This window comes from Gossypium arboreum, chromosome 5 (assembly GCF_025698485.1).
Source record: "Gossypium arboreum isolate Shixiya-1 chromosome 5, ASM2569848v2, whole genome shotgun sequence".
Lineage (NCBI taxonomy): Eukaryota > Viridiplantae > Streptophyta > Magnoliopsida > Malvales > Malvaceae > Gossypium > Gossypium arboreum.
Genome location: NC_069074.1, coordinates 11,445,679 through 11,463,763, shown reverse-complemented (window position 1 = coordinate 11,463,763; position 18,085 = coordinate 11,445,679). Strand labels below are relative to the sequence as shown.

The following is an 18,085-nucleotide window of genomic DNA, read 5'->3' as shown; positions in this document are numbered from 1 at the left end:
TATTGAATTTTTTTGTTAACAAATTGATCATATTTTACACAATGAAAAGTATTTTTGACAATCATCAATTATATTGGAATAAATAAAACAAAAATTTGAACGCTTAATTGTGAGTTTAAACTTTATAAAACTTTTCTATGTTCTTTTTATAAAAGAAAATTGGTGTTAAATATTTTTTTGTCTGGTGGGTTTTGGAGTTACATGAAAAAATATTTTAAACTATTTTTTTTAATTTTATAATTAGATTATAAAATTTGTAAATATTAAAATTAAATTTATTGAATTTTTAAAATTTGAATTAAAATGATAAATATTATAAATTTTGAGGGTTAAATTTATTATTAGGTTAATAAAAAACTATTTCACGAAATGATCAAAATATTTAATTTCAAAAGGTTAGATAAGTAAATCTAAAAATTAATAGTTGAGTGATTAAAATTAAATTAAATTCATTGTTGAGGGACTACTATATGGTTTAGTATTGATTTTACGTAAAGAAAAGGAAAGGGGATCTTTAACAGCAACAACTTAACCTAATTCCCAATCCGTTTTCCTAGTTGTCTCTAATTTTCCCGCATTTTCTCGGGCTTCCTCTCAATTTTCTCTCTCTTCCGGCGAGATTGGATCTAAGTGCTCTGACATATATATATTTTTACTCCAACCTCACTTGGTCCCTTCAAACCGGAAGAGAAACCCCAATTTCTTAACTTCCGAGGGGTTTCCAGTTAGGGTTTTACTGGATCTACCACTATTGGAATATTTGGTTTTTGGATAATTCGTGATATTTACGGCTTTGGGTTGCTTTTGTTTTTCTTGGAGGGGTTTTATTTGTTAGATTTCTGGAGCTCGGGGTTAGATTTAAAAGGGAAGAATTTGAATAGCCAATGCCATATTTGGGTAATTGGTATTTGAAAGGTGTATTTTTAGCGTAATTTTTTTTGGAGAGACCGAAAAAAAAGTGATCAATGTCTTGGGCAGGCCCTGAAGATATCTACCTTTCTACTTCTCTTGCCAGTTATCTTGACAGTATGCTCTCTCTCTCTCTCTCTTTTGTTTTTGCTGTTAAATATATGGCGTCTTGGTATTAATTATTTCCAGAAACTGTCTTGTTTTGTTTTGGCATTGGCTTTGAGATTTTTAGTAAGTGTAATTATTCTGCCTTACCTTATGTTTATATGATGATGGGTTGTTGAATTTCTTATGTATCGTTAATTTCATTTAGGGTTCCTCTTGATTTAAGTGTTTACTATTCGGCAATCTACTGTGGAATTTGGATTTTTTTATGATGTTTTCTAGGATGGTTCATGTTTTAGTTATTAGACAAAAAGTTTGGAGAAGTTATCAGTTGGAAGTTTGATTTGATTCTATAAGGATTAAGTAGGATTTGGAGATGGATATCTTCGGGATTTCATGTGGAAGAAAACTGTAATTTTTCAATTTTCAAGGAATTGGCCAGTTGCGTAATTATTGTATTGATAGTCATTTTTATCAGCCATGTAAATTATGATATGCTGATGAACTGTGTTGAATTGTGTCTGATTTTATGCTTAATTGTTCTTTTTCTTTTTTTGGAGCTTTTCTAAAATAAGGTTTCCAAATTTCCTTGACATCTTATTAGTTTAGTCGTCGTTTTCTGCAAAGCATAGATCTTTTGTAGAGCGTTCAGAGGTAGTATTAGAGTCTAAGTTCAAACATATGTTTGGAGACTATTCTGTGTTGCCAGTTGCTGACATCTCACTCTTTCATATATGATGCAGGAAAACTTTTAGTTCTGCTGCGAGATGGACGGAAGCTCATGGGAACATTACGTTCATTTGATCAATTTGGTACCTAGTTCTTGTCACCTAACTCTTCTGGGCTTGACATGCTACCATTTTTATCTGTTCCTCAAAATTTTAAACTTGTTTCAGCCAATGCTGTTCTTGAGGGTGCTTGTGAAAGGGTTATTGTTGGTGACCTTTATTGTGACATCCCTTTAGGTCTCTATGTAATCCGTGGGGAAAATGTTGTCTTGATTGGTGAACTGGTATGAGTATGACTTAGCTAATCTATCTTGTTTCATTGACTTCCATAAGCCTTTTGCTTTAATTTGTAATCTCATTTTGGTATCTGTAATTTGCATTTGATGTGTTAGGACTTGGAGAGAGAGGAACTTCCTCCGCATATGACTCATGTTTCTGTTGCAGAAATTAGAAGGGTGAGTTTTTAAGTCATTTTGCTATAACAGTTTCCCCAAGAAATAATTGGTTCACTGAATACCCATAAGTTCCTCATCTTCTTTACCCCTTCCCCAAAAAAAAAAAAAAAAAATTATCTTAAATGTTTCTATGTGGAAAAACAAAAGCATAAGTATTGATAACTTTTGAAATCAAGATGTTCAGATTCTTAGATACGTTTAACTTTTAAGCTTTAAGCATGGGGATGGTGGAAGGTAATGATCCTGTGCTGATAAATGATATGGGTAAATGGGGGAGCTTAACCAGGTATTTCTTATGATTCTGTCCATAAATTCTGGTGTTTGTAATAAGGAAGAATAAGTTAAGGAAATTCTAACTACTTATAATGGTAAAATATGGAAAATCATTTGTTTGGAGAATTATCATCTCCATTGCTGATAGAAAGCAGATGTTTGTACTTATAGTCTGTTCTTTTGATGGTATTTTTATCAATATGGGGTTAACTTTCTTGGTTAACTTATTCAACCATAAGAATAATTGAAGTTCGAAAGAAATTCATTGTACCAGGCTTCATCTCTGAACCCAGTTTCTTGGGAGGGATTGGCATGGTTCCTAATGATATGAGTAATAATGTTTCACCGGATGCCCATTATACATACATGCATACATACATATACAGATTTCTAGTACATTTTACGTATCAATTAAACTAAATGTCTGAACACAGTTAATTATTCTGTTTTCTGGCCAAAAAAAAAAAGTTTACTAAATAGATTTATATGTTAAGTATTTTGTAGTTGGATATTTTCATTAATAAATAGCATTGTAACTTATGCAGGCTCAGAAAGCAGAAAGGGAAGCAACAGATCTTAAAGGTACAATGAGGAAAAGAATGGAGTTCCTTGATTTGGACTAACTCAAGTTTCCTGCATCCCGTTTTAGTGATCCGCAAGTTTTATGGCGGTTGATGGTGTAGGAGATGTGTAGGCTAGAAGATGGTCCATCTCTCTTTGTTCCTCTCATTCCGTTCTCAACATTCGGTTCTGTAACATTTGCAAACAATGTACCTGCCTTTAATTTAGTTTTGTTTTTGCTTTTAGTCACTTATGGGAAGTCTTAAAGTTATTGTGTGTTCTCTGATATGAGTACTTTGCACAACAGTAAACCTTCGTCTGTTGGTATTTGCTGCTAGACTAGACAAGGGTGTCTGCATAAAATAAAGGAAGCGAACCTGTAAGGAACGTACCTCTTTAAGAAGAAAAACAAACAAAAAGAAAGGGTTTATGTACTGTATGATCGCTAGTACAGTTCTTCCGTTTAATTAGAAATGGTATAAAAAAAAGTTGTTGAGAAAAAAACTCAAAAGAATCAAGAACTGGAATCCACAGTGTCAGTCGCATTAGATCAAAATTTAGGCTGATTTACGGGGAACACTTGAAAGCCAACGCATGGTAAGGAAAACGAGACAAACAAACATCAAGTTGGAAAGAACGAGAACTCTGGAACTTCGAAGACAGTATTGTTGGCACGAAGATGGCAATTAATACAGAGGCAGTGAGAAAGGATTAACAAGAAAGAGGAGTTTCTTTTCTACTTTCAAGGCGACCCAGTCAAAAACTTTAACACTATAGTGGGTAGTAAGTTCAAGGTTAAATTCTGCTATTAGTCCCTGTATTTTGTAAAATTTATGGATTTAGCCTTTGTACTTTAATTTGATCAATTTTTATATTTATACTTTTTGAATTGGCCAATTCTAGTCCCTGCACTTTTGAATTCCTGACCCAAACAATATTCCTTAAGTTTGCTTGTTTAAATTTAATTACTAATCATGTACCATACGTAAAGTTGTAGAATTTAGTTTATATTTTTTAATTGGATCATTCTAATTCGTGAATTTTGAAATTTTAGTTTTGACACAAATGGTAGTCGTTAATTTATTAACTGAATTTTTAGTGAATAATATATGAAAATAAAAAGCTAACATAGTATTACATATATGATAATATGTTTGGTGTATTAGATTTTGGAAAAAAAACAAAACTTAATGAACTTAATAGTTATTATTTGGTGAGGATTGAAATTTTAAATTTTAAAAAGTACAAGGACCAAAAGTGACCAAATTAAAGTATAAAGATTAAATCCACAACTTTTGCAAAGTATAGGGACTAATAGCAAAACTAAAGTTCAAAAGTAAACAATATTATTGGGAACAAGATTCTAGCCATGGTAAAAGCTCTATAATCTTACATTTGACCCAGAAGTGTTTATATCTAATGGTCAGGATTGAAATTGTCTTGAAATTTGGTAGTTCCCCACTGTATATTATCACTCTCACTCTTGCCACTATACATTTCTAGTTATACGAATTACCAGCTCCTTTTACTTTGGTCTTTTAGCTGTCACTAGCTGTCCCCTGAAGAAACTAATTTCTCATTTCACTCTGCAAATCAGCAGATCCAACCAAAGTATCCATTTTTCTTTTCTGTTCAATAAATAGAACTTCGGATAGCAATGCCGAAGCTTCGAAATACACTTTTGTTTTTCTGCTTTGTTTTCTTCAGTGAAGCTTCAGTTCATGAGTACAATGGACAGAAATTCGTCAGTAAAGGCAATGCATTCGTCGTCCATGGCGGTAGCGAAGGCATTTATTCTTCTTTTGCTGACACCCACAATGTAACTGCCATTGCTGATGACTCTTTCGTCCGGTAATTTCTCGATTTCCCTTTTCTTTCATCTTTGGAGTTCTCGTTTTTAATGAACTATCTGCTCATTATAGATTTTAGATCTCTTTAATTTTCTGATGGTTTTAGTGGGGTTTTGGTTTGAATTGTGTGGGATTTGAGAATTGGTAGGATCTAGTGAATTAGAATTGGGTGGCAAAACGAATTTGAGTTGAAACAGTGCTGACAAATTTGAAGTTCATATATTTTGAGTAAAACGAAACAAAAATATCAAACTTTTTGAACCTAAAGGAATGAAAGATCTAATTTTTTTTCTCAATCTTGCTGAAATTTCTTTAGTTCAGTGGTCTGCTTAAGTCAATTTTGACTTAGTACTAACTATTAGAGAGGCTAAAGAAAAAGGTTATTTTGAGTACATTCCTAAATTGCTATCGACATGTGTTTAGTATTTGAAAGCTGAGGAACATTGAAATTTTCCTCTTTAGCCTTTTTCTTTTGCATCCTGAATTTGTGGCTAAATCTTGAAACAGTCTTGAGAAGATTACATTCCGTAGACCCAAAGAATCTTCTAACTTTAGCTCGCACTCAATCCAAGCAATCGTTTTTGAGGTGGAAGATAGAGAGGCGATTGGGGGTTCAGCTTATGGGGGACAAAGAGCTGTTTGTTGCACCGCAGATCTTGCAAAACTCGGTGTCTGTTCAGAAGGAGAAATTATTCATCGCCCTTCCACAAAGAATCCTGGCTGGCCTAAAGTGTTCGCCGTCTCATTTAGTGAAGATGATGAGGTTACAACATTGCCATTGAAATCTATACAAATTACGAAAACCGGGATGTATAACTTGTACTTCATTCACTGTGATTTAAATCTTAAAGATTTGACTGTTGAAGGGAAAACTGTATGGAAAAACCCTACTGGCTATCTGCCTGGAAGAATGGCACCTCTGATGAACTTCTATGGCTTCATGTCCCTCGCTTTTGTGATCCTCGGAATCTTTTGGTTCCTGCAATACGCAAGATTTTGGAGAGAAGTTCTTCCTTTGCAAAATTGTATAACATTAGTAATAACCCTTGGCATGCTTGAGATGGCTCTTTGGTATTTTGATTACGCTGAGTTCAATGACAGTGGAACCAGGCCTGTTGGAATCACCATGTGGGCAGTCACCTTTGATACTATTAAACGTACAATTGCACGGATTATTATTTTGATGGTTTCCATGGGTTATGGTGTTGTGAGACCTACTCTTGGTGGCCTTACTTCAAAGGTAACCATGCTTGGAGCAACCTTCTTTCTGGCATCTGAAATTCTTGAGCTGGTAGAAAATGTTGGTGCTGTGAGTGATCTTTCTGGAAAGGCAAGACTATTTTTGGTTCTTCCAGTTGCAATCTTAGATGCCTTCTTTATTCTTTGGATATTTACTTCTCTGTCTTCAACTTTAAATAAACTTCAGGTATTCTTTTTCTTTCTTCAACTTCATTGGCAGATCAAGTTAATAACAATATATGAAATTTTCTCACTAATGGATGCAACAGGCTAGAAGGATGGTGGCAAAGCTGGATATATACAGGAAGTTCACAAATGCATTGGCAGTAGCAGTTATTGTCTCTGTCGGTTGGATTTGCTACGAGGTAAATCAAGTCCATTATCTTTGATGCTTTCTTTAGGCTGCTTTATCAATAGACTTCAGCATATAATGTAGAAGAGCAAAGAACATGCTAGCAATTTAAGTGCAGTCTCGTATCTTTATGATGGGAAGTATAAGGTAGAGCAATCAAAAACTGCAACATATAGTGTGACAAAAATATAGCATTTTAGAAATGGCATCATTATCAAAAACCTGTTGCACCTGACAACTGCGAAACTCTGCCTTTTCAGATTTACTTCAAGGCAAATGATGTTTACAACGAGCAGTGGCAGAATGCTTGGATCATCCCAGCCTTCTGGCAAATCTTGTCTTTCTCTCTGCTATGTGTCATCTGTGTTCTTTGGGCTCCTTCTCAGAATTCTACACGGTAAATATCAAACTTATTGAGCCCTAAGCTTCTCTTTCTGCCTTTCCTTTTCTGCTACGGTTGTTTATGAACTGTTTTATGGACATTCAAAATGAAAGAAGAAAAAACTTCATACTCACACCCTCAATTGTTTAATATATTTCCTGATCGTTAATAAAGGTAAAACTTGGCAACTATTTCCTGATCGTTAATAAAGGTAAAACTTGGCAACTTGAGATGTCTGTGTAGGCTTGATTACTTGTTTAATTTGTAGCTAGTTCCTCTGTGTTACGGAATTTAAAGATGTATGGCTGTTTTATATTGTGGCTGATGTTCCCGCATATTTTAGTTTCGGTGTCGATCTTTGAGAATTTTATTTCAATGTCTTTGCAGTTTCTTATACATTCACCCTTTTGTTATTCCGATCTTAATAGGTATGCTTACTCCGGTGAAGCAAATGAAGATTTTGACAAAGATGATACTAATTTGACACTCATAAAACCCTCTCCAACACCTTCAAAAGAATTTAGAACTGCACCAGAAACTAGAACGGTGCAGGGCAGCAATGGAGCATCCTCTAATGGTGATTTGGAAGAAGACAAGACAGAGTGACATAAAAACCCCACCTGTGAATCTGTGATTCTTAGAACTCGGTTCAATACTCAGATTCACTTAAATCAAGGCCTTGTTATAGTTGTAACAATGATCCCACTTTTTTTTTTTTTTTTGAACTGTAATGATATCAGGGTGGCTACCATTACAACCAAACAGCAGATGTTGAGCTTTATCTTTCCCTCCTTTGATTTTATATTTTATATATATTTTTGGTTTTACCCCAAAAGTTTTCATCAGTTAGTTGTTACCAGGGGAACAGACAATCCTAGTATGCCTTTTTTTTTTTTTTTTGATGTTAATATAGTTTGTGACATGTTATTTAACATGTTTTTTTTGTATCGAACATTATCTACTAATGTTGCAGATCAATGGATACCATACTTAACCGGGAAAGCATGTACCATGACAATATAAAGGAGGTTCCAGCAGTTGAGAATATTGGAAAGGATTGTAAATGCTGGTATTTAAAGTTTATATATCACCTCTTAAAAGGTAACTATAAATCAACTATATATTAAATTAGACTAAATTTCAGATCCATTCAGTTGTCCCTGATTGCTAAACTTCAGATCAACTATTCTTGGAAATTGGGCTGATCTTTGGTTCCTAAACCGTAACATGGTTTTGTGATTGGGGAATTTGAGGAACTTTCCGGGACCAATATTTATCTGGCAGTTGTCTAATAATGGAGCTTTTTGAGAGGTCTGCCTAAGGAGCCATCTTATGGTTGAATTTTTCAAGAAAAACTCAGTTCTCGTGGCCAACTATTTTATATTTAGCCAAGTTGCAGACGTCAAATTGTGATCAACCCAGTGTGAGAAAACATCTAAACAGGGGGAAAAATGCTTCTCATATCATTAAAACACGTACAGAATTACAAGTTTCAAATACAACAATAACCATATGAACAAATGGAACAAAATCTAGAATGGGGTTAAAAGAAAAAAAAAAACACCAACATAATGCTGACAGTGCAGAAAGCATTCAGGTTCCAGGAGGCCTGGCTATTCTGGAAAGCTAACACCTGATCTTTGTTGCTTCCTCAACAGTGGAAATGATTCGATCAACAATTGTTAAACAAATTGGAGAGCTCAAGGCAGCCACAGATTTACCAGCACCACCATCACCCGAATACCCTCCACAAAAGAATTGAAAGAATGTCTCCTAGTTTCTACAAAGCATTCATGATCAAGTGCTAGGACGCAGGGTATCCCTCGAATAAATCCAACACAGCAGTTTCCAAGTCTTCAGCTGAATACTTGATGTAATTCTCAGGGTGTTTCCCACTCTCTATATGGCTCCTGAACCGCCCCAGAAATGACCGATATGCTGGCAGCAACTTCTCGGATATAGAAATCCTTAGTTCCTCCCTAAGCTGACCATCGGGTATCAACCACATGGATTGAGTCCGATGAACCTCCTCGAACATAGCATTGAAAGTCTTAAACCTTTCCCTCAATGCAGTCTTGGACACCCCAGAAGAAAAACTTCCACTCACATGCAACCCTTCATCTCTCAAACAATACAAAACACTGACCCAGGTTGCTCTCTGGTAACTCGTGGCGGCCTGCCTAAACTTCCCAGTCAACTTCCTCAAACAATCATCCCCAATCATTTCCCTCAACTCGGGTGACCCTTTAACCTTCTGTACGATGTAATGAACATTATTCATCATAAACAGATGTGCCAAAGATACATCTCTGTAATGCTTGGACTTCCCATCCAAATTGAATTGCAAAACCACAATAATCCAAATTAAATGCAAAGCTAAAGGAGTTTTCCCTTCCAACTCAGTAAACTCCATATCCGGGGTTGATGGATCACCAGAATACCTCGAACCAGTCGATGGTTTCGACATTATAAGCTCAATCAATGTCTGTTTATAATCAGATATTAAACTGATGTAGTTCATGACATACCTTGTCAAAGGGTGAATCGTCCCACCAGGGACAGGGACCCTAGAAGGCTCTCTTAAAACTGCGTTTTCAAATTCAGATAAAATCCCCCGGGCGGCCTCAGCTAACCTGGACAAAATCTCGGCAGCCTGAACTCGAATTGAATCCGATGATTTCGAATCGAAAACCGCCTCAATATCAGGCAATAACTCCATCAAAGCATCGTGTAAATCGAGTATCTTGAAAAGCTTTTCAGGAGATCTCCTACTTATACTTATGGCTTCTGCGAAGTTAAACAACTGAATTGCGGGCCCTTTAACTGTCTCCATGAAACACGCGTCATCAATATCCGTTCCCACACAATCGAAGATTTGCTCGCAAAGCTTCTTCTCGCTCGCAAACAAAATCCTGACGCAAACTCTGGCGGTTCGAATCCAGCGCCGAATTTTACCCTCCAGAGCTTCCCATTCAAGCCTTTGGACATCTCCTATGCTTAGCTTCTCGATTCCGAGTTTCCTGAAACTGGAGTCAACGGACGATTTCCTCACGCTGCCGTACACTTGAATACATTCGCGTAAGTACCCAGCCGCAATCATCCTCATCGCAATCGCTTGTAAATCGCAAATCGCTTCGGCCGGCATCAGATCCACTTCTCGAATGCTGCTCGAAGTTCGGTAAGTCGAGCTATCCGAAGATTCACAGTGGTGAAGCTGAAGGAGATTGTTCCTACTACTGCCACTATCGTCGCTTATGCAGTCTTCATCATCTTCGAGGTCGTGATGAGTGGGAGTTGATGATGAAAACGACGTCGATGAATCGAAGAGGGAATCGATTTCTAAAGCGGAAGTGTGAATGATGAGAATGTTGCGGAACTCGTCTTCGAGACGAGCCATGGCGATCTGGATTGTGGTCTTGACTTTTGACTGATTATCAGCGTCGACGTTGTGGGAACAGTCTGAGATTGATGCGCTGGATAATGACCGTTGGATTTCATCGACAGCTTGGAGGTAAAAATCAGCTTCTTGACGATCCGTACCGAAGATCATCCTCTCTCTTCCTACCTCCGATGCCGTTGAATCCCACCGTAAGATTATTTTCTCCGCCGATTCGTAGCCACTATTATCCTTAGTACTATTCGCCGGCGTCTCCATAACTATCTTTCACGAATCCAAAATAGAAAATGTAAAATTTGCAGAATTTTTTTTTTAATTCCTCCTTTCCTTTTTAAATGCTGGAAAAAGGTTTTAGCAAAAGTAAAATAATTAAATTTGAAATTTCTTCGATTTCTTTAGCAATAATATTGCAAAAAGGTTATAGCTTTAGGTGTCTACGGCGGTGTAAACGGTGGAGGTCATTGTCGGGACCAACGAAGGATTTGCTTTTCTAGAGAGCTTTTTCTTTTTGGGAAAAGAATGCGGTTTGTGTGATCCAGTATGGCAGCTAATGGGGATTTTTGTCTGAACCTGAATTTTTTGAGAAAAAAAAAAAGAGAAGTAGGTTTCGTTTGTGGAATTTTTGAAGGATTATTTAATTTATTTGCTATTATTATCATTACTGTATGATTTCCAATTGACTTTCTCTTCTTTCTTTTTTTTCTGGTTCCTGTCTTCGCCGCCGATTGGGAGGATGTTTTTTGTCAATTACCGGCGCCATTGGCATGAATTCAGCTCCTTCTGCCTTTTTAATTGAAATCATAGAATTTTGGGTGGGCTCACATTATAAGATAAGGGGTCCCAAACCTAACCCAAGCGGCCCTTGTTTTTAAGGTTTTAATGGGTCCAAGGCCCATATTTTACATTCCCTGCGCGATTGGTTTTGCTTCTCCCACGTGTTTCCCTATTTCGAGTTTGATATAATAAATAGGATATGTAAAAACTCTACAAGTACACCTACCTTTTATTGGAGTGAACGTAAGAAGTATGATATTGAAAAAAGGAAAAATAAAAAACATAAGTATAATACTCTTGATGTTCACCCGACTCAATTTTAAATTTAGATAAAATTTCAAATTAATTGTATTAAATATCTTTAATTTTTATTCATTTTAACTTAGTCTCAATTTTTAAAATATTTTGATTATATCTTTTAATTGTCGATGTTATATCAATAAGGTTCTTCTGTTTTTTTTTAATAATCTCATTATAGGTTCTAATAATTTCTATTCTTTCTAACATAATGCTTAAAACTACACATAGCACCTCCCTCACTCATAAATAGGAGAATAATACACCTCAAAAAATAATACATGTCCATGACGCCTTAGCTCTGTTGACAAAGGCAAAGTTCTTGGGTCCTGTATCTAAGTTCAAGATCTACCATACCCAATTATATGTGTAGGTTTTCGAGCGCCATCATGTGCAATTATCATGATTGTTTTAATCGAATTTGTTGGTTTTAGTTTTGATTGTATCAGTTCTTAGTTCGTTTATGTAACACGCCCTACTCGTATCCATTGTCGGAATAGGGTACGAGGCATTACCGGAGTTTACTGAATATTTTCAGATAATTCTGAGTCATTTATTATTCATATTTTGAAAATAATCATAACGTCTCTCTATTGGGCCCTCGAAGCCCCAAACATACATTAGAAACCAACCAGAATTAAATCGAGATCATAAAAAAAAAATCGCAAAATCTTAAATTTTATTTTCATCTAAGTACTTACCATTTCAATGTTCCTTATAATTAAACATGTTACCATTCAACTAATAGCTTGGCACTTGTCTAAGCGTCAAACAACATCATTGTTAGTATACTTGCACATATTTCATCTAAATTCAACATTGATATACATATTTTCTTGACATATCGCACTTGAGTTTAATAATAGTCTCAACTTACATAATTTCCTTGTATCAACATATCAAAGATAATCATATATGTACATGTCATGAAACATATCATGCTCTTACTGTTTCTTCATAAGCATATATCATTCATTTCATTATATCAATATTTCATACTCTATCATTTCCATATATTTTATGTATATTTATTCGGTAATAGTTCATATCAAACTCAATGTAAATTATATTCCATGTACTTATACTTATTTCTTTTATCTATCTTCATAATTATTTCATACAACTATTTTGCACATATATTTCTATATGACCAGTTCTTGTAAACATTTCACACAACCATTTCATATAACCATTTGTCATCTGATACGTATTACCTGAATATTAATTGTTCAATAGATGTCATAGCGTCTCCCATCCACGGTCTTATTTATCTTTGACAGGATGCCATAGTGTCTCTCAACTATGGTCTTACTCATTTTCTATCATCTTGCCATGGTATCTTTCAACTATGGTCTTATTCTTTTCATGTCACGTTGCCATGGTATCTTTCAACCATGATCTTATTCATTTCATGTCACGTTGCCATGGTATCTTTCAACCATGGTCTTACACATTTCATATCAAAGAGCACACTCCAGCGAACCTCATCCTTACAGTGGGATTACCAGTCCAGGCTAAATCCCCTGTAATATAAACTCATAGAGTATTGTCGGGATTACCAGTCCAAGCTAAATCCCCTGCAACGATAATTACTCTAATGAGCTTGGTCTGAATTACCAGTCCAGGCTAAATTCAGACCCTAATTCGGATTACCCGTCCGGGCTAAATCCATTTTCCACATATTCTTCGGGAGGGCTATATCAGGATAGGATCACCCGTCCGGGCTAGATCATTTTTATCGTCAAATCTTTTTCAGAGATCCATCGAATTTTCTTTTCTTTCAAACGAGATTTATTTTCAATTTATATCGAGTATTAGCAATATTTCATCAATTATCATGAATTGAACATTCAAATCATATTATCATCACATAACCACATATTTCAAGTATTTAAAATACAATTCAAGTTACACAAACTTACCTCATTGCTTGTTTGTGTTTATAATTTCATTAACCCGATATCTTTTCTTTTCCACGATCAAGTCTCATATTTGAGTCATCCGGATCTTTATAAATAAATTTGATCATAATTTTCATTCATTTCATATTCTAATGCATTTAATTAATGATTTGGGAAAAAATACTATTTTGCCCCTAAACTTTTAATTAATGACGATTTCAACCTTAGGGTCAGGAAAATAAAATTCTTGCAATTTAATCCTTATTTTCAGCTATTATTCTCATACATATTGCTAACAGTCCATGAATTCTATAAAATATCAGAATTTTTCATAATTTCAACACTTTTCAATTTAATCCCTAAAACATGTTTTTCCCCTATCTTGAACTAAATTAATAATTTCATTAAATTTTGTAATTTAAATAATAAAATAATCTAGTTCATGCAATTTGGTCATTTCTGATATTTTGACAAAATTGCCTATAAAGTTTTACTTTTATTCAATTTAGTTACTGAGCCTAAAATATGCAAATTAGCCATGCTAAATGAATATTCATATATGTTTTCCTCCTCCTCCTCTCCATTCCACATCCTTAATGTATATAACACATTTGTAAGTAACATTATCTATATTTTTATTATTATTTACTTTTATGAATATTCAAGCTGTCCATTTGTGTCATAGTTACTAAATTATTCATATCTGGAGCTATAGAACTCCAAATTAAGATCCGCTAATTTTTCCTGAAACTAGACTCATACATATTATTACCATAAAATTTTAAAAATTATTGGTTTAGCCAATAAGTACAGTTTATTCTTTAAATTTACCCCTGTTCTGCTGTCTGACAGTTCTGACCCTTCTTTACTAAAAATTAATTATCTCCTCGTACAGAATTCAAATAATGTTCTTGTTTGTTTCTATTAAAAATATACTCATTCAGGATTCTAAAAATATAAATTTGAGCTCATAATTATTTTTCTCAAATTTTTGATGATTTTCCAAAGTTAGAACAGGGGAACCCGAAATCATTCTGACCTTGTCTCACAAAATTTATTATATCTCATGATTTACAATTCCATTGCTTACATAATTTCTTCTATAAGAAACTAGACTCAATAAGTTTTAATTTAATATTTTATTAATTCTATAATTCGATTTATACAATTTTTGGTGATTTTTCAAAATTAGACTACTGCTGCTGTCCAAAACTATTTTAGTGCAAGATATTATTTACCATATTTATAACACCCTTATTTTCTTTCTCTACACTATTTCTCATTACTTTCTCTTACTTTCTCTTCACTAACATATTAAGAACATAGGACAATATGTAAGGAAACTCTACATTAACATTAATCCCATGCTTTTTCAATAATATCAAACTTAAAAATATATTAAAATCATGATGTTCTTACCTTGTTCTATTGATTTCAATATTCATCTTGATTTTCTCTCGTCTTCAGCTTCCATTTCTTGAATCCAACTTGATATTCTAACTTCTCATAGTCTCCTTAACATTTTTCTCTCTTGGTAGCTATGAAAATTCTTTTGATTTTTGGGTGAAAATGGTGAATTTTTGGTAAAAGGACCAAATTATAAAAAAAGTAAAATTTTCTTTCTTTCTCTCTTTCTCTCACGTTAGTGTATGGGAAATATGGATGAGAATTACTCATCTTTCTTTCTTTATATACTAATAAAATAATAAAAAAATATCTTATTAAAACATTAATAAAATAATATTTATCTAATTAAATAATTATAAAATATCAAAATATCTCTAGCATCATTATTACTTTCTAGATTTATCTCTCTTCTAATTGACCATGTTTCCTTCATTACTTTTAAAATTTCATCTTTGAGTCATAATTTAATTTGGTAAAATTGTAATTTAGTCCCTCATAGTTCTTCATCTATTCAATTTAGTCCTAATCCATCCATTTTCCTTAGTTTCTAGATCATTCCACCCTTAAAATATTTACACTATTGGTCCTTCAAATTTTTCATATTTACACTTTAACCCCTCAAATTTTGAGTATTTACTCTTGTGCAACAAAACTTTTCTCACTTTTACAATTTAATTCTTTCTTTAATTAATATATCATAATATACTTCCCAATATTGATATCACTCAAAATTTCCTTTTGTCACTTTATTTCCTTATTTTACTATATCACGATAATATTTTACTGTAAAAATTTTGAGATATTACAGTTTATGTTATAATAATTTGATTCTATGTAATGATTAACTAAAATAATCTCTTTTTTATTTTTAAGAAGTATAATTAATTATTTAAAATTTATTACTTAAATTTTATAAAGTTACCAAACCCAACATTGTTGCTTCTGTAAATTTCAATTCAGGCGGTTTTTGTTTTATTTTTTGAGTTTTTTATTGTTAAAGGTATTGGTTTTAGTTGAATTGTTTTATCTGATCTGATTTTGATAATATTGTATTATGTACATAAGCATGCTTAAATTTAAGCTTTACAATGGTAACAATATCAATTTTTCAGCAACTTTACTTTTATTATTAATAAATTATAATAAAATTGAAAAATGAATTTGTATGCTTGTGCCAATTTTAATAAATTAAAATATTTTAAATTATAATATAGATCAAAGTTAAAAAAAAAAGTTTAAACTGTGATAATAACCCAATAATTTAATTGCAACCTAAAAATTCTACAGTAATGGCATTGTTGAAGCCACTGCAACTCAATCTCCATTCAGAATTATATACTAAGTTCAAATCACAAAATCCAAAACTCACTCTACGCTTCCTTCTACTTGTATCTCTTCTATCATTCTAATGGTTTCTTTAATGTCTAATCGCTTCTCGGGACTAGTTTCAGTGCAAAGTGCGCCTACACGAAGGAGCTTCTCCATGCTGCCCACTGAATTTCGGCACCCCTCCATCCCTGTATCAAGCAACTCAGCCTGTCTCCCTTCTGAAAACGCGGATGCCACCCATTGGACTATATCAGTTCCGCCTTTGCTATCGTTAAGACACTGGCAAGGGATTTCTCCTGTGAGGATCTCCAGAATTATGACTCCTAGGCAATATACATCACTTTTAGGAGATACTGTTTTTTGTTGCACGGCTTCTGGGGTTTTATAAGCACATAGGGCCTGTAAACCGTCGATGTTTACTAATGGGTGAAATCCATAGTCCGAGAGAAATGGATGATTATCGGGGTCGAGTAGAACATTGCTTGATTTGAGATTACCGTGAGGCACGTCACGTAAAGGAAATTCCTTGTGGAGATAATCGAGTCCCTCCGCTATTCCTCGCACAATCTTCACTCTGGTCGGCCAATCAAGTTCACCACCAGATTTCCCACCATCACCTGGATGATTTCATTTTTTTTTTTTCTGTTAGAACCCATGAATGGCATGGTATTGCGTTTAAGGAACATATGCAAAAGATACCCAATAAAAAAAAAGTGCAAAAGATGTAGATGATTCGTACCATGCAATTGGTAAAACAAACTGCCTTTAGAAAAGTACTCGTAGACAAAAAGCTTTTCTTCTTTACGGTAATGGTAAGCTAAAGGTGGCAAAACATTAGGGTGTCGTAGATTTCCGAGCTTTCTAACTTCTGCATCAAACGCATCATTCCCTAATGCATTCATTTGGCGCATCCTTTTCACCACCAATGCCACTCCATTCGTCATCTTAACCTTATAAGAGGACCCCAACGATCCATTTCCGAGCACTTCCGCCGCGGATTTCAACAAATCTGGCAACCCAATAACACCCTTTTCATCGTTCACCATGACTAGTTCTGCTACAGTACTGGGCCTTCCATGATTAGAATCTTTGCGGGTCGAGCATGCACTCTTTACGCTTTCTTCTTTTTTATCAGTTATAACGGAAACCGGCACCTCAACTGCGTCATTAGAGTTTCCGGTTTTTAGCTCCTTTAAATCGTTTTGTTGCTTCTTTTTCCTCCATCGAAACGCAAAGAATATAATCGCTATAAATAGAACGGCTCCTAACGTAATCAATGCAGTAACAATGGTTTTGGAAGTTGGCTGGTCTGCCTTGCTACACTCAACGCCGACCTGTTCTCCGCAGAGTCCCGGATTCCCCGCGAACGAATCTGCATTGAATTTCGACAAACTAGAAGGAATCTCACCTTCGAGTTGGTTGTTTGATACATTCATGTACTTCAAAGTTGGGTTATCAAAAGCCGGAATTTGTCCACTAAATTGATTGTTTTCTAGATGCAAGTCAATGAGACGAGACAAACGAGGCAATGAAACTGGAATGTTCCCCGTAAATTTGTTGTTTGATAACCAAACTTTCTTCAGCGAACCCATGTTGTCAAAATACTCGGACGGAATCACACCCGAAAATTGATTCATCGACAAGAACAATACCTTCAAACTACCCAAACGATTAATTTCGGGAATGACGTCTGTGAAAGAATTGTTAGCAACACTGAAAACACGCAAACTCTGGATCTCAACCAACGCTTCGACATTGATATACCCCGATAATCCCATCCCTTCGAGACGCAAACCCGTGACGACGCCATTAGAGCAACGCAATCCTTCCCAAGTTCCTTGGGAACCATTGCAAGGGTTGGAGCCTGGCACCCAAGAATCAAGAGCACCGGCATTGATTAAAGATTCCTTGAGCCTCAACAAGGCCTCGGAATCCGACGCAGAAGATGCCAATGGCGATAGGACGACGAAAGATGACGACAACAAGAGGGGAAATAGCCTGAAAAACCTAGCCACCGCCATTAATGAGGCCTGGGGATGGTTTTTGGCAAAGTATTTTTAGTGGTATGATGGTGGGAGCTCTTGTTGTGCAAAATTTTCGTATTGGCTTTGTTATCATCATAGTGT

The 18,085-nt window shown here is 34.8% G+C and overlaps 4 protein-coding genes across 4 annotated transcripts; 2 read left to right on the top strand and 2 right to left on the bottom strand.

Annotated features, from left to right (window-relative positions):
* The first annotated feature begins 481 nt into the window (after positions 1-481).
* On the top strand, positions 482-3,342 carry LOC108453260 (sm-like protein LSM1B). Its single transcript, XM_017751266.2, has 5 exons — positions 482-1,026; positions 1,758-1,826; positions 1,911-2,026; positions 2,135-2,197; positions 3,016-3,342. The coding sequence occupies exons 1-5, from the start codon at positions 966-968 to the stop codon at positions 3,091-3,093; spliced, it is 387 nt and encodes a 128-aa protein (XP_017606755.1). The 5' UTR covers positions 482-965; the 3' UTR covers positions 3,094-3,342.
* Positions 3,343-4,482: 1,140 nt separating this feature from the next.
* LOC108453259 (uncharacterized) lies at positions 4,483-7,799 on the top strand. Its single transcript, XM_017751265.2, has 5 exons — positions 4,483-4,882; positions 5,389-6,307; positions 6,390-6,485; positions 6,733-6,869; positions 7,283-7,799. The coding sequence occupies exons 1-5, from the start codon at positions 4,689-4,691 to the stop codon at positions 7,458-7,460; spliced, it is 1,524 nt and encodes a 507-aa protein (XP_017606754.1). The 5' UTR covers positions 4,483-4,688; the 3' UTR covers positions 7,461-7,799.
* Positions 7,800-8,290: 491 nt separating this feature from the next.
* Positions 8,291-11,098, bottom strand: LOC108450734 (exocyst complex component EXO70A1-like). The gene has a single exon (XM_017748485.2). The coding sequence runs from the start codon at positions 10,507-10,509 to the stop codon at positions 8,659-8,661; it is 1,851 nt and encodes a 616-aa protein (XP_017603974.1). The 5' UTR covers positions 10,510-11,098; the 3' UTR covers positions 8,291-8,658.
* Positions 11,099-15,823: 4,725 nt separating this feature from the next.
* LOC108451209 (pollen receptor-like kinase 3) lies at positions 15,824-18,085 on the bottom strand. The gene is made up of 2 exons (XM_017748929.2): positions 16,699-18,085; positions 15,824-16,576 (listed from the first exon to the last, which is right to left on the bottom strand). Exons 1-2 carry the CDS (start codon positions 17,978-17,980, stop codon positions 15,996-15,998), a joined length of 1,863 nt encoding a protein of 620 aa, XP_017604418.1. The 5' UTR covers positions 17,981-18,085; the 3' UTR covers positions 15,824-15,995.

Coding starts and splice junctions, on each gene's coding strand:
- LOC108453260 (XM_017751266.2), top strand. CDS start 966: ATGTCTTGGGCAGGCCCTGAAGATATCTACCTTTCTACTTCTCTTGCC. Junction 1,827..1,910: donor ACGTTCATTTGATCAATTTG/GTACCTAGTTCT, acceptor AACTTGTTTCAG/CCAATGCTGTTCTTGAGGGT. Junction 2,198..3,015: donor CTGTTGCAGAAATTAGAAGG/GTGAGTTTTTAA, acceptor TAACTTATGCAG/GCTCAGAAAGCAGAAAGGGA.
- LOC108453259 (XM_017751265.2), top strand. CDS start 4,689: ATGCCGAAGCTTCGAAATACACTTTTGTTTTTCTGCTTTGTTTTCTTC. Junction 6,308..6,389: donor CAACTTTAAATAAACTTCAG/GTATTCTTTTTC, acceptor TGGATGCAACAG/GCTAGAAGGATGGTGGCAAA. Junction 6,486..6,732: donor TCGGTTGGATTTGCTACGAG/GTAAATCAAGTC, acceptor CTGCCTTTTCAG/ATTTACTTCAAGGCAAATGA.
- LOC108450734 (XM_017748485.2), bottom strand. CDS start 10,509: ATGGAGACGCCGGCGAATAGTACTAAGGATAATAGTGGCTACGAATCG.
- LOC108451209 (XM_017748929.2), bottom strand. CDS start 17,980: ATGGCGGTGGCTAGGTTTTTCAGGCTATTTCCCCTCTTGTTGTCGTCA. Junction 16,577..16,698: donor TTTGTTTTACCAATTGCATG/GTACGAATCATC, acceptor GAAATCATCCAG/GTGATGGTGGGAAATCTGGT.